General features: G+C 44.2%; 1 protein-coding gene and 1 long non-coding RNA gene across 9 annotated transcripts in view; one reads left to right on the top strand and one right to left on the bottom strand.

The window, feature by feature from the left end:
* Positions 1-12,257, top strand: part of LOC107264318 (protein piccolo) — a 26,713-nt gene that overhangs the window by 6,868 nt on the left and 7,588 nt on the right. For 4 of the 8 annotated variants that reach the window (XM_025081176.1, XM_015732458.2, XM_015732457.2 and 1 more), the window contains exons 8-19: positions 66-416; positions 710-968; positions 1,370-1,566; positions 2,061-2,129; positions 2,557-2,681; positions 3,122-3,234; positions 3,368-3,444; positions 3,791-3,849; positions 8,526-8,704; positions 8,809-9,027; positions 9,141-9,496; positions 9,614-9,802. In XM_025081176.1, the coding sequence (XP_024936944.1) occupies positions 66-416; positions 710-968; positions 1,370-1,566; positions 2,061-2,129; positions 2,557-2,681; positions 3,122-3,234; positions 3,368-3,444; positions 3,791-3,849; positions 8,526-8,704; positions 8,809-9,027; positions 9,141-9,496; positions 9,614-9,802 (2,193 nt within the window). Of the gene's footprint in view, positions 1-65; positions 417-709; positions 969-1,369; positions 1,567-2,060; positions 2,130-2,556; positions 2,682-3,121; positions 3,235-3,367; positions 3,445-3,790; positions 3,850-8,525; positions 8,705-8,808; positions 9,028-9,140; positions 9,497-9,613; positions 9,803-10,878; positions 11,039-12,257 lie in introns of all 8 variants that reach the window. The other 4 variants (XR_003058588.1, XR_003058587.1, XR_001536912.2 and 1 more) reach the window with 2 other exon arrangements.
* Positions 3,143-3,809, bottom strand: LOC112493807. Its single transcript, XR_003058590.1, has 4 exons — positions 3,689-3,809; positions 3,550-3,603; positions 3,355-3,459; positions 3,143-3,280 (listed from the first exon to the last, which is right to left on the bottom strand). It is a non-coding gene; the product is annotated as an uncharacterized LOC112493807 (long non-coding RNA).

The following is a 12,257-nucleotide window of genomic DNA, read 5'->3' as shown; positions in this document are numbered from 1 at the left end:
TCCACAGACTCGTTTTACGAATCGCGACTTTTTCTCATAAATATACACGTGCGTGTATATTACAGAAGCCGAGGCAACAGTTGAATCGATTGGTACTGGCGACGAAGAAGACGAACGCTGGCGTCGTTCTCGTCGCGGCGGCGGTACTGTGCGCCGAAAGTCGAGAGTAACGCGACAACGTTCCTACGACGACGAAATAAAAACGACGAGTACAGTGCTGCCTGGCGGACTACTTTCTAGCGGAGGCGGAACTGTTTCCGGCGGCAGTGCTCATCCGGAATCGGGACTTCCACTGCCTGTCCAATTGTCAAGGAGAGCCTCGGCATACGATGTCTGCACAACGTCCGGCTCGGTGGCAGCCTTCAACAACATGGCGATTGTCGCGGCTCAACAAAGGGGCTCTGTTTCCGCGCAAGGTAACGAGCGAAGCTTGCGAAAAGCCACATTCGTTGCACAAGGCGCCAGCCCCAAGGTCTACATATCACGTGCATACACGAGTCACGATATACGGAATTCTGCTATTTGCCGTACTGGCTACCCGTCGCTTCAACATAAATTCTCCATCTTAGAACCGTTGGATCGTCGACGTACAATATCTGACGCTTCTTCTTAGGAATTGGCTCTTTAAAGAAATCTCAAGTAACAGGGATTGCCTTGGGCATAACTGCTTATAAAAGATATTATAAATTTAACACGATTAATCGTTTAGGCTCGCGAGAACCAGAAGAACGATCGATGTCGAGAAGACCATCTTTCCGAGCCACCAAGCCATCGGCGATGCCCTATGAAATGGATCCCGAGGAGGAAAAGATCGTCAGTCTGGATGCTGCTCCAAGTGATATGTCATCCAGCGCTTTGGCTCTCGGCGTAAATGCACCTACGGGCACCTCGACCTTTTCTCAGCACTCTCAACAGACAGCACTGGGTCCCGACGAAGACAGGCGTAACAGGCGACGAGGCTCTCAACTGTAAGTTCTCTCATCGATTTCCCAATACTTTTTAACGATCAAATCCCAAAAGCGCCGGCAACTTCAAGTGATTGGGAAAACCTGCTGAAGGACGACGGGCAGAGAGTCGATACTGGCAACTCATTCTTAAGTTGTGCGTTTGAACATTCAAGATGTCCTCTACCAGAGCTAACTCGAGTAGCACAATGCTCGAGCTTGGATCTGCCGACGTTTTTATAATACCCTTAAACGACAAAAACCAAGTGACCTGAGGATTGTAAAATAGTTTCTCTAATAATATTGGCGTATACTTGTGGCAATCTTCCTTTAAATTAATTTCGTGCTGATAGCCATCAAAACGACATAGTCTGTTCTACCTGTCTCGATTGTGATGCGTGACCCCCCACTCGTCAACTTTCCAGGCCTGATATCAACGCAATAAGAGCCCTACCGAATGTTCTCGGGAGTGCATCTGGCAGCGCAAAGGTCTCCGGAGGTGCGATGGCCACGGCTCTTGCCGGAAGGGTGGCCGTGGACGAGCGCGAGCTGCCTCGCCAGGGAAGTCTTGTTGATGGAGAAGGCATCAAGATAGTTATTCACGACGTCGACAGCGACCTTGGTAAGTACTTTTCGTGGCACAGGACGATAATAAATTGTCCTTTACTTATCTTTCCCATTGGGCGTTTACGCTCTCCGAGTAATTGAGTGATTGCACGAGCTGCACGTTCTCATTTCAAATAATGTACCTACTCTAAATGGACAATAGGCATCGAAAGAGCCCGCCATTACAGAAAGTAAGCGCTACGAAAAAGAAACGGTACGTACTCAGCCCAATTGCAGTCGTTAAGTACGATCGTAATGTTTTCTTTATTTTTTTTCTCGTCTCTATTATTCGTAGTTACTACTGGTTAAAGCTACTGTTCGGCTATTCTATGTGTGCACACGTAAATGTGGTAATAACGTTGGAAGCGAAGAAACCTTTAAAGCCATTAATTTTCTTCGATTCATATTAAATCGTCAAACTATTGATTTAGCCATCTCTCTTATATGATAAAATTAGGTTGTGCTTAGCTTGATTAATAATTCGTAACGCAAGATATTTCCATATTTCAGTAGGGCGTGTGAACGCCAAGAGGAGAGTGGTACTTCGTCGAGATCCTCTGATGGACAAGGGACATAGAGGTAAGCCCAGCTTTAAGATCCTTATTACCACGGAGAGGTACTCTTGAAAGTACTGTCCATTCACTCGCTGCAGTATTGCCAAATATGAAAAATTTATGAAACCTCAATCGCCGACAGATCAAATCATTGCGCATTCAAAGTGACTTGCGTCCCTTCAAAACGGTATTTGCGTTGAGACGCAGCAGCGTGAATGCTACCACATCGATTAGAAACTAGTTGGATATTATCGATCTTTGCAAGCCACTTCTCTTGAGTTAAATTAAGCTCGATGGGCCTAAATAAATCCCTCGACAGTTGCAACGACTTATTACGATGGCCCAGATCAAACACTTCAAATCCCTTGTGCGCAATAATGATGGAAGAATAAACAAAGTTAGAGATCCGAAACACATAAGTGGCCTCTAAGAATCCGATCGTCGCTTTTCAGCTCGAGGCTTCGGAATGAGAGTTGTGGGAGGAAAAACTGGCTCGGACGGTCGTATGTTCGCCTACATCGTGTGGACCGTTCCAGGAGGACCGGCTGAGAAAGCAGGACTGCAGCAGGGAGACAAGGTGCGTACCAACAGAATTTCTGATTTTCAAGGGTTGGCGAGCTTCGACTACGCCATCAGCCTTTTTCAAGGAAAGATATAGGAGCTCCAGGATAATTCCGTTAATGATTACAGATAATTTCTAGTGAAACGAGTGCGCTTGTGCCGCACCCACCTCAAATATCACTTATCATTTCGCGACTTGGATCTGAGATATCCGTTGAAATCCTGTAAAGTTGCCCTATAGACATTGCTGCAACTCTATGAATGAGTGAACCAATCGCCTCCCCTATAGCAATTGCAACGATAGGCTGTAAAAAAAAAAAAAAAAAAAAAAAAAAAAAAATAAACTTTTTTGTACCCTTAGCATCAAGCTGGCGATGGGAGATTTATCAGAATTTCCATAAATCCTTCAATTTCAGTGTAATCAGTTTAAAAGTCGGAACGTTACTGATTATTCAGGTGTTGGAATGGGCCGGGGTCTCCTTGATCGATCGCAGCTTCGAGGAGGTGGCGCAGATAATGGAACGGACTGGCGACATTGCCGAGCTCGTCGTCGAGCATGCAACCGACATGTAAGCTTTTTCGATATCGCATCTAATATGCCTCTATCATCCAGAGCTAGCGAAGCAAAGAGAATTTTGCTACGTAAGTACATATTGTATTTATAAACATCAATCCACGGGTTCTTTTACTTGCATAATGTAGAATTGGAGATTTGCTCGATGACCCGGGAATTATGGGAGCTAGCGGAAAGGCACCGACCAGCCTTGGATTGCAACTTGGTAAGTTATTTCAATCTGTGAACAAATTTACGTATAATTTCGTCGAAATTATTTTATGACAAATTTTCTCAATTTCTCAACGCATTATCGTTAAGACATGATTACATTTTTTTACTTCAACGAAAGTATGATCGGAAATTGCTGCTCCATTAAATTTTTCTGAAAGTAATACATTTATAAAATACTTATACATATGTATAAGTGTAGGAACAATGCACAATGGTGTTTTATATAAAATACTTACGTAGTTCGAAAGTCGACGTGTTTCTTGACGGAGGGGAATGGAGCTCTAGCCTAGCGATGACATTAATTTTTATGGTTCTCAATGGAGCGTCATTTTTTTCAGAAACAGAAACGGACAAAACGCCCTCGTCGCCGAACCGCAGAAAACTACCAAAAACACCGGTATAACCAGTTCAGTTATAAATTTATTTTACGCACTTTCTGCTCCCAATCGCCGCTTCTCCTCTCTCCTCTCTCCTTCTCTTATTCTTCGCCATCCGTATAATCAATCAGCTGCATCCACCCATACTTGCTATCCGTAAGTCTCTCTCTCTCTCTCTGCCGGGATACTCTACCCTTATCTCTGTCCATGTAATCCATTAGATTCAATTGAGTGGCTTTTAAAGCAAGGTCTACGGAGCATAAGTAAGATAAAACTCTAGACAATAACAAGAGTCGGAGAAAGATTTTTCCAGTTTGCAAAATCTATAGAGTATTATGTACTTAGCGATAAGAGAGGACGATGCTGGACTAAGTGACTTTTGAACGGATGTACAAGTGGCTGAGCAAATGGTAATAAGTCTAAAGGTGTGAATGTCTCATTGAAAAGTCGAATGACTAGACGAACGGGCTAACGAATAAATGGATAAAGGTATATAAATGCATAAATGGATAAATGGATAAATGGTTAAACGGACAAACGGATAACCGGATAAATAATAGCGAGTCAAAGAATACGGTCACGCGCGATAGGAAAACCTGGCTCGATGCAGCCATCAGACAATCGATAATGCGTATTAGATTAGTCTAGCTAGAAATAGGTAGTACACTAGCGAATGCGATGACAAAACAGATGGGTTCGAAGGAGACGGTGGAGAGCAAAGAAGAGCAAGCAAGAGCAGAAAAGTGAGGGACACAAATAGTCTTGATACAATAGTGTTCCTTGCTTCGGAGGTTAGGAGGACAAAATTCCCAAGACTTTCTCTCACTTTTCTCACTCAATACGGCATGATACAATATGATGCATATCATTCGTAGATCGTAGTCGATCTTGGCGCAGAGCGTTGCGTATAAATGCCAATTGGGCAAGAAACACTAAAAGCGATCTGCAATCACGCTTCAGTCTCGATTAATAGTAATTTTTATAATTCCTGATAATTTACCAGTAATACCCGAGTTCGCGACAAGTGTTTCTCTTTCGCGAGCCTGTATAATTGATTTTGAGATAAAAATTCGAGTCTACTTCTATATTGTAAGTGGAATTGATATCGCCCCGTTTATGTAAGACCTTTAATATCTATACTTACAATTAGTTTTTCTCACGTCAGAACTTTTAGTCCGTACGTTTACTCTTACTCTCGTAAAATCTCTTTGCCACTTTCTAGCCATTCTACAGCTATGATGTATCTATTAAATCTAATTGTTATACATATATATTGTATACGAATAACGTTACTCCTAGCACCATTCCTATTGCTTATCAATAGTATAGTATAGTTGAAATAGAATTGTGCGTGAGAGCGAGTGTGCTATAGGTATGCATGAGGTAGACACGTTACGATAACAATTTATAATACCGATTGGCATGCGACATCGGAAAATATAATAGATTGCGTTAACAGCGTGTTCATAGGAAGATGGTGGCAGAGACAAGCATTTTGAAATTTCCGTGTTTTCCTAAATTAGCAAAAAGCTCTCAATGTGTCGACAATCCGCTTCGACGAACCATCATTTCCTGTCTTAGGTCTCGTCCTCTTCCCTTCTTCCCTTCTTCCCTTTTTCCCTTCTTCCTATTACTTTATAATTTGCGCTGTGCCTAATGTGTTACACTGTAATATATAATACAATACATACGTATACTAAAAACAATCTGCGACTGAAAGCTTTAACCCGACTGCCTAGAAATACTTGTATGTACATACACTTTGAAACGCATCTTCCAGTGTCCCGCAGGATCAATTCCTCTGGCTCGAGTTCATTTGAGTCTCATTGGCGATTCGCGCTCCCATAAAGTTAGTAGCTGAGGCCAGGTTAGAAAACACACACACACACACACACACACACACACATGCGTCATTAGCCAACCAAACTTTTGTTGAGACAAGAAATGCTGAAAAATGGAGGAAAGACGCAATCGATAATTAGCTGAGGCCAGGTTAGAAAACTGAAACGCATCTTCCAGTGTCCCGCAGGATCAATTCCTCTGGCTCGAGTTCATTTGAGTCTCATTGGCGATTCGCGCTCCCATAAAGTTAGTAGCTGAGGCCAGGTTAGAAAACACACACACACACACACACACACACACACATGCGTCATTAGCCAACCAAACTTTTGTTGAGACAAGAAATGCTGAAAAATGGAGGAAAGACGCAATCGATAATTCGAACTTTGAAACGCAACGATAATCCGTAATGCGTTGCCGTATTATATCGTCTATCCTTCGGATCTTCTTCCTTTCTTGATCTCTCTGCTTGCCAAGCTTGCAAATTCTCAAGCTTCCAATGACTTCCATAGAATTACCTCTACTTGCCAATAACACTGTACATGCCTACTTTGTTTCATATTCTTATGACCAAAAATTGAATACTGAGAATCAATCAAGTGCTATTTACATGTACGTATAGCTACTCGGAATGTTCACTGTTTCGTAAAAAGTATATGACACTTTCGAGGAACGGAAAGAAGAAATGCATGAGAGAGATAGAGAGAGAGAGAGACACAGCTTGCTTTCCTTCGGACAATGTTCTCGATATTTTGAACTAGGCTATTCGAGAGGAAGGACGATAAGCGAAGAAAAAGATAACGGAGCTTATAAGATTCGGTTGGTCAGTCTGCATTTCCATTGTTCGCTGAATTATATCGCGTTCTGTCGTTATTCTCCAAATTTGGATTATTGCAAACATATCTCGTGTCAGATCAATCGAAAAAGAGAGTCTAAGGAAAGAGAGGGCGAGTAAACTCAAAGTGAAATCGTCGAGAGCGATTCGATAATATTCGTGTCGAGCGAAGATCAATAAAGCACACGGTTTCCGCGCATGCGATCACTAATCACTAATGACTAATCAGTAATCAGTAATCGGTAATCAGCAATGAGAATACTCTTGTAGAAGGAAGAATGCTTCAACAAACTGGATGGTCGTTCCCTCCTGTCCTGCCGAGTGTTCCTTTCCAGATAGGAAACCCTCTGAACCCTTTCCGGTTAAATGCCGGAGCTAATATCTCGTGACCTCGCCGGAAAGGGTGTTTCCCGTTTCTTCCAGACACTCTTAGAATAGTCGATAATCAACGAGTTGCTGGAATGTTAGATCTAATATTAAATGAAGAAAGAAAGCCTCAAGTGTATTTCTGGATGTAACTTGGGAATAAATATACGCAAGAATGTAATATACGTAATTTCTTGATAACGGGATTTTCTGGTAAAACGACTGAACGATCAATCTTTATGTCAATATTCCCACGAAAGCTCGGCCTTTCGTTAGACTTTTGTCTGGAGTGCACGCAGCACGTGCGATGCAGCATCCGTCAACAACCACAGCCTTTTCGCCCGACACGTCTCTGAGGTCTCTCGTTACTACACTTTGGTTCACTTATCTGTGCCCATCTGTCCGTCCCTTTATATTCTGTTTATCCGGCCACCAGATCCATGCAAGTTTAGTAGCTTTGTCATCCAGTGAAACCGCGAGTCGCAACCGTCTACGTTGGGCGCGTGCATCGAACGACGCGCGCTTAAGAAAGAGGAACACTCAAAAGTCTCTGGCGATTCTCAAAAGCGAAAGTCATGTAAGTTGCAGCGCAATACCAATATGGATTCGCCCGAGTTGCGTCATCCCCTAATTATCAGCTCTCCATTGATCACTCTTTTCGCTATTTTCGCTATTTTCGCTATTTTCGCTATTTTCGCTATTTTCGCTACTTTCGCTATTTTCGCTATTTTCGCTATTTTCGCTCTTCATTGAACCAATCCTCCATCCTTCTCATTACTTTCCTCCATTCTCGTCCTTTGGCTTTATGTTTTCTTTTTATCAGTTGTCTCTGTTTCCTCCACTTGGGGAGCCCCCGGCCCTCACGTAACTGAGGTCGCGGTCAGTCAAGTGCCAGTCTGGCCAATGAGCGAAGCACGTGCGCCTACGGAGACTTCCTATTTAAGCGCTTTAACCAATGAATCTTATAACTCTGACACCAGCTAGCTTACAATTAAACGTGAATAGAACAAATTTAAAGATGAGAACGAGTCTCGCCATTTCCCGACAAGTAAGTAGAACTTTACTAGCTTCCCCTCTTTCTATCTGTTAGCGCCCGTTCTATCCACTGCTGACACATTCAATAAGAAAGTGAAATGAAAGATTTAATGAAGGCAAACGCGTCGCGCGTTCTTCTGGGCACAAGCCCGCAATGGAAGTTAAAAGGGCAAAAAGTCAGAGCAGCATCGGCCTACTGAATATCCACAACACCGCCGTCACGCACGTCATCACCCTGACACGTGATCACCAGCCAGACTCTGCTTGCATCGTTCTCCTGATCATCATAGCGACAACACCAGCGTCATCGGCTCTCACTTGACCCATTATCTAATTTCTTTCCTATCCAATGAGATTTGGCTTTGCGATCAATCGTTAAAGATCAATCGTTAAAGGGCATCGCTGAGCGCGAATAGGTTGGCGCAAATGAGGATGACGTTAGATCGACTAATGAATAAATATAATTGTAGAAATATTTTAAGAATTGAAGATTTACGAAAGATAGGCTATACCTAGCTCGTAGGACGTAACAGCAGCGGATGGAAGGAGAGAGGAGGCCTTAAAGAAAACAAAAAAAAAGGTATAAAGAGCTTCGCTAGAAGTTGTACGATGGGATTTCAGGAACAAATCGCAAAAGAGAGGCAGGTGTCCGGACGCGTGCAAATTCAAGTTTGGTACGAGGCCGAGCGAAAGGAATTGGTCGTCTCCCTATTGGCGGCGGACGAGCTCTGCGCTCGCGAGGACACCGGATACGGAACTGCCCCGGAGGCATATGCAAAACTCGTCCTCGTACCACCTTGGTAAGTCAATTGGAAGTCAATTGGAAGTCAATTGGAATTAACAAGGAGGAAGCAAAGTGAGGAGAAGAAAAGAGAAGAAAAGGAAAAATGTTGATTGATTACAGTGGGGGAGAGCAAAGTTCTTTGAAAACGGACGTGGCGGAGCCAACGCAAAATCCAATTTGGAACGCCACACTGAACTTTTGTGGTGTTGCCGGCGATGAGCTGATGGACCGCAGCATCGAGGTCACCCTCTGGGATTACTGTCCTGACCGGGACAGCGTATTCCTAGGAGAGTGTACGGTCGAACTGCAGAAGGCTTTCTTGGACGATCGAGCAGTCTGGCAAGTATACGTTGCTGCGCGACGACGTGCTGACGGGTGGGACCAAGCAGGTCGGCGGAAGGACGAATCTGAAGAATCCGAAGAATCCGACGTGTCTCCGTCCAATGTTCCAGGTATCGGCTGGAAGATCCACGAGGTCTGCGATACGGGAAGTCACCACATTGCTCGCCACGCGGTTCACTATCAACGGAGATAGCGCAGCGCCTCCTCCGCAAAAGCGAACTGCGGGAACGCAGCTTCAGCGACGACACGCAAAGTGACTCGGGAAGTCCTGAGCCGTGTTTTCTCCATCCGGATCATGCTTGGCATGCTGGTTCAAGACGTGGTTCCAGCCAATCGGAACAGCTCGAAGTCGAGCCTTACGAGCTTAACAAGGACTACAGTCGGTCTCTGCCAGGCAGCCGGCGCAGCAGCTTCCAAAGCCAAACGGGTAACGGATGTGGAAACGGTACCGGAACGGATAGCAAACGTAGGTCTTACGCTCTTCGGCTCGGTGTCCTTCTCCAAAGGCGAGCTCGAACACGAGAGCCTGAGCAGCTAGCTTATGGCACGTGCTCGAGCTTACTTCTAATTCATTTGATTTCAGGCGGCAGTGTGGGAGGAGACACGGATGGGGCAGTCGTCCATTACAATCGGGAGCGAAGACGAAGCTCTTGCGCTCGAGGATTGCGAGACCCGGACGAAATTTTGCGTTCCTTGAAGGCGGTCAAAGGCGAACTCGGCAGAACCATGAGCCTTTCTTCCTCCGCGTCCTCGGAGAAGCGACGCGGCAGTCGTAAGTTTTCTCGCTTCCATCCTTCCTCATTTCTCCATTTGCTCGGTTGCGCGCTCACCAGCCATCGCTCTGACACGTCTCCTATTCTGAACACGCAAACACGCAACTTTCTCAGTGTATACATTTATCATTATCCACAAATATTCTTACACACTCTCAAAATACTTTTCTGCTTTTATATCTCATTGTCGTATACATATTATACATATTATACATATTATACATATTATACATACATATACCTACATGCCTCTCAGTTAGCTCGGTTACCTCCTCCTCCTATTATCTTTTACATCATTTTCTTAACTTCTCTTTGCGTTATCCGTCTTCCATCTCCCTCCTCCTTCTATCTGTTGCTCCGTCTTCATTTACCTATATGCGTGTGCTCGCATTTTCTCAATCCAACCCGCTTAACATGGTTTGACCGAGCGAAATATTCTAATTCCTTTCGTTTCGTGAGGCGACGCGTCCCCCGACGACTGTTAAAAGCCGGGAAAAGCAGCGCTCTTCGACGAGCAATCAGCAGCTACGACAGCGCGACTCTTGAGACACATGCGACTTTAGTCCCTGTTCGCTGCGCTCTGACGAAATTCAATTTCAAAGAAACCAGAAAACCAGACAGACAGCCAAACAGCCAAACAGGACAGACGGATAGGTAACCCCAGGTGCTCGTGGTCGTTCGGCTGACCAGATAAACCGAAAATTATAAAACTTTGTCGCATGTAACACGGCAGCACGTCCTTCGATGGCTTCCACGCGTTCGACCAGAAAGAGCTTTGTACGTACTCCTACGTACGTATCTACCTCTGAAGCTTCACTTACACTTGAAATTAAACGTCAACGCAGCGACATCGCGATCCTTGTCCTTGGTTTCTTTCATCGATCGCAAACCCGAATATATCACGAGGTCTGCGTTCGCTCGCTCGAATTGGTAACTGCCATCACACTGTCACTACCTATTCATGCCACTCCCATCACCACCACCACCACCACCACCACCACCACCACCACCATCATCAACGTGACTAGCAATTGTCAATACGCGGAGAATGCTGATTCGCTGGTGCGATCAACAGAGTGCATAGTCCCAACAGTAACCGTGTGGCAGTGCGAACCTGCAGTGCATCCGAGGGGCGCTAATTCAACCTCCTTCCCACTACCGCACTCCACACGATCACCCCAATAAATCGCGCAACTCTTCACTCTTCAGAGCCGATAGGCATCTCTTCTTCTCCGGTAAGATCACTTTCTCTTCTTCTCTATTCCCACCTCCCGTCATTTTCGCCTACTCCCCCACCCTCTCTCTCTCTCTCTCTCTCTCTCTCTCTCTCTCTCTCTCTCTCGCTCGCTCGCTCGCTCGCTCGCTCGCTCTCTTCCAACCAAGAACAGTACGCTAACCAGCCAGCACTTATTGTCGCATATATAGAGAATAACCGCTTATCTTGTGAAATCCTTGATATTCCTAATGCTGGATCAATCGCTATGGTGAGAATAACTGCTTTCATACTTTTGGCTATGATCTACTAATTGTAAGCCTAGACTAACTTGTCTAGATTTCGAGGTACTCTGCGTCCACTTGCAATAGAATGCAATGAAGCGAGAGAGTATCGCATCAAGTGGACGCAGCCACACGCCGGTTTATTCTTGATAAACAAGAAACGATTCAAGGATATGAAAGAAATATAAGATATATATCTTTAGTGGCTATCAGCTTGAGAAATTAATAATTAACTTTGCATGAAAAATTAACTACAATATATCTGTGTGCTAATACCACCCTATCCTACTGCATTTCATAATACAGTTTATACATGAGCTCTGAAATATCCCTTACGACAAGCAGCCAGAAAAGCTGCAAATACATATAATTTTTAAGAAAATTAATTTGGAGAAGTGCTCGATTCATACTTCGCATTAGCCTAGGACTAGTAGCAACGAAATGATAGTCTTGCGATACAACGGAACCTCTGCCGTTTCATTGACTTGGGGCCAAAAGGGGCTTATTTTTACGGGCAACGAAAGAGCCATCCGACAGTCATCATTCGTCGTGACACGATTCTAACCGCTCGCCGTTCTTGCACTCTATGGTTATCGATGCAATTATGCTTGTAAACAGAACCGATCTGGTGGACCTTTGTCTCTGATTACTCATGAGTCAGACCTCATGAGCTGCGGGTTTATCGTTAGTTGCGTCAAGCATAATAATTGCACTGCGCAGCATCTAACGTCAAGAGAACCAACTTCATTTCTTTCTTTTTTACATTCTACTTAGACGAAATAAGAAGTATGAGAACTAAAAGATTTAAGTTACATTCTTCAAAATTAGACTTTCAATTTTTACACTAGAATTCCCCATGAATTTAACGATAAAGCGAGTGTCCGACAAGTTTCTCAAGATTCTCTTGAGTTATTTATGCTGAAAGAAGGTGAAAAAAAAGATATGAATTTAAGGGTG

Source organism: Cephus cinctus, unplaced genomic scaffold (genome assembly GCF_000341935.2).
Source record: "Cephus cinctus unplaced genomic scaffold, Ccin1 Ccin1_scaffold0168, whole genome shotgun sequence".
In the NCBI taxonomy this organism is placed as follows: Eukaryota; Metazoa; Arthropoda; class Insecta; order Hymenoptera; family Cephidae; genus Cephus; species Cephus cinctus.
This window is presented reverse-complemented; position numbering and strand designations above follow the sequence as displayed.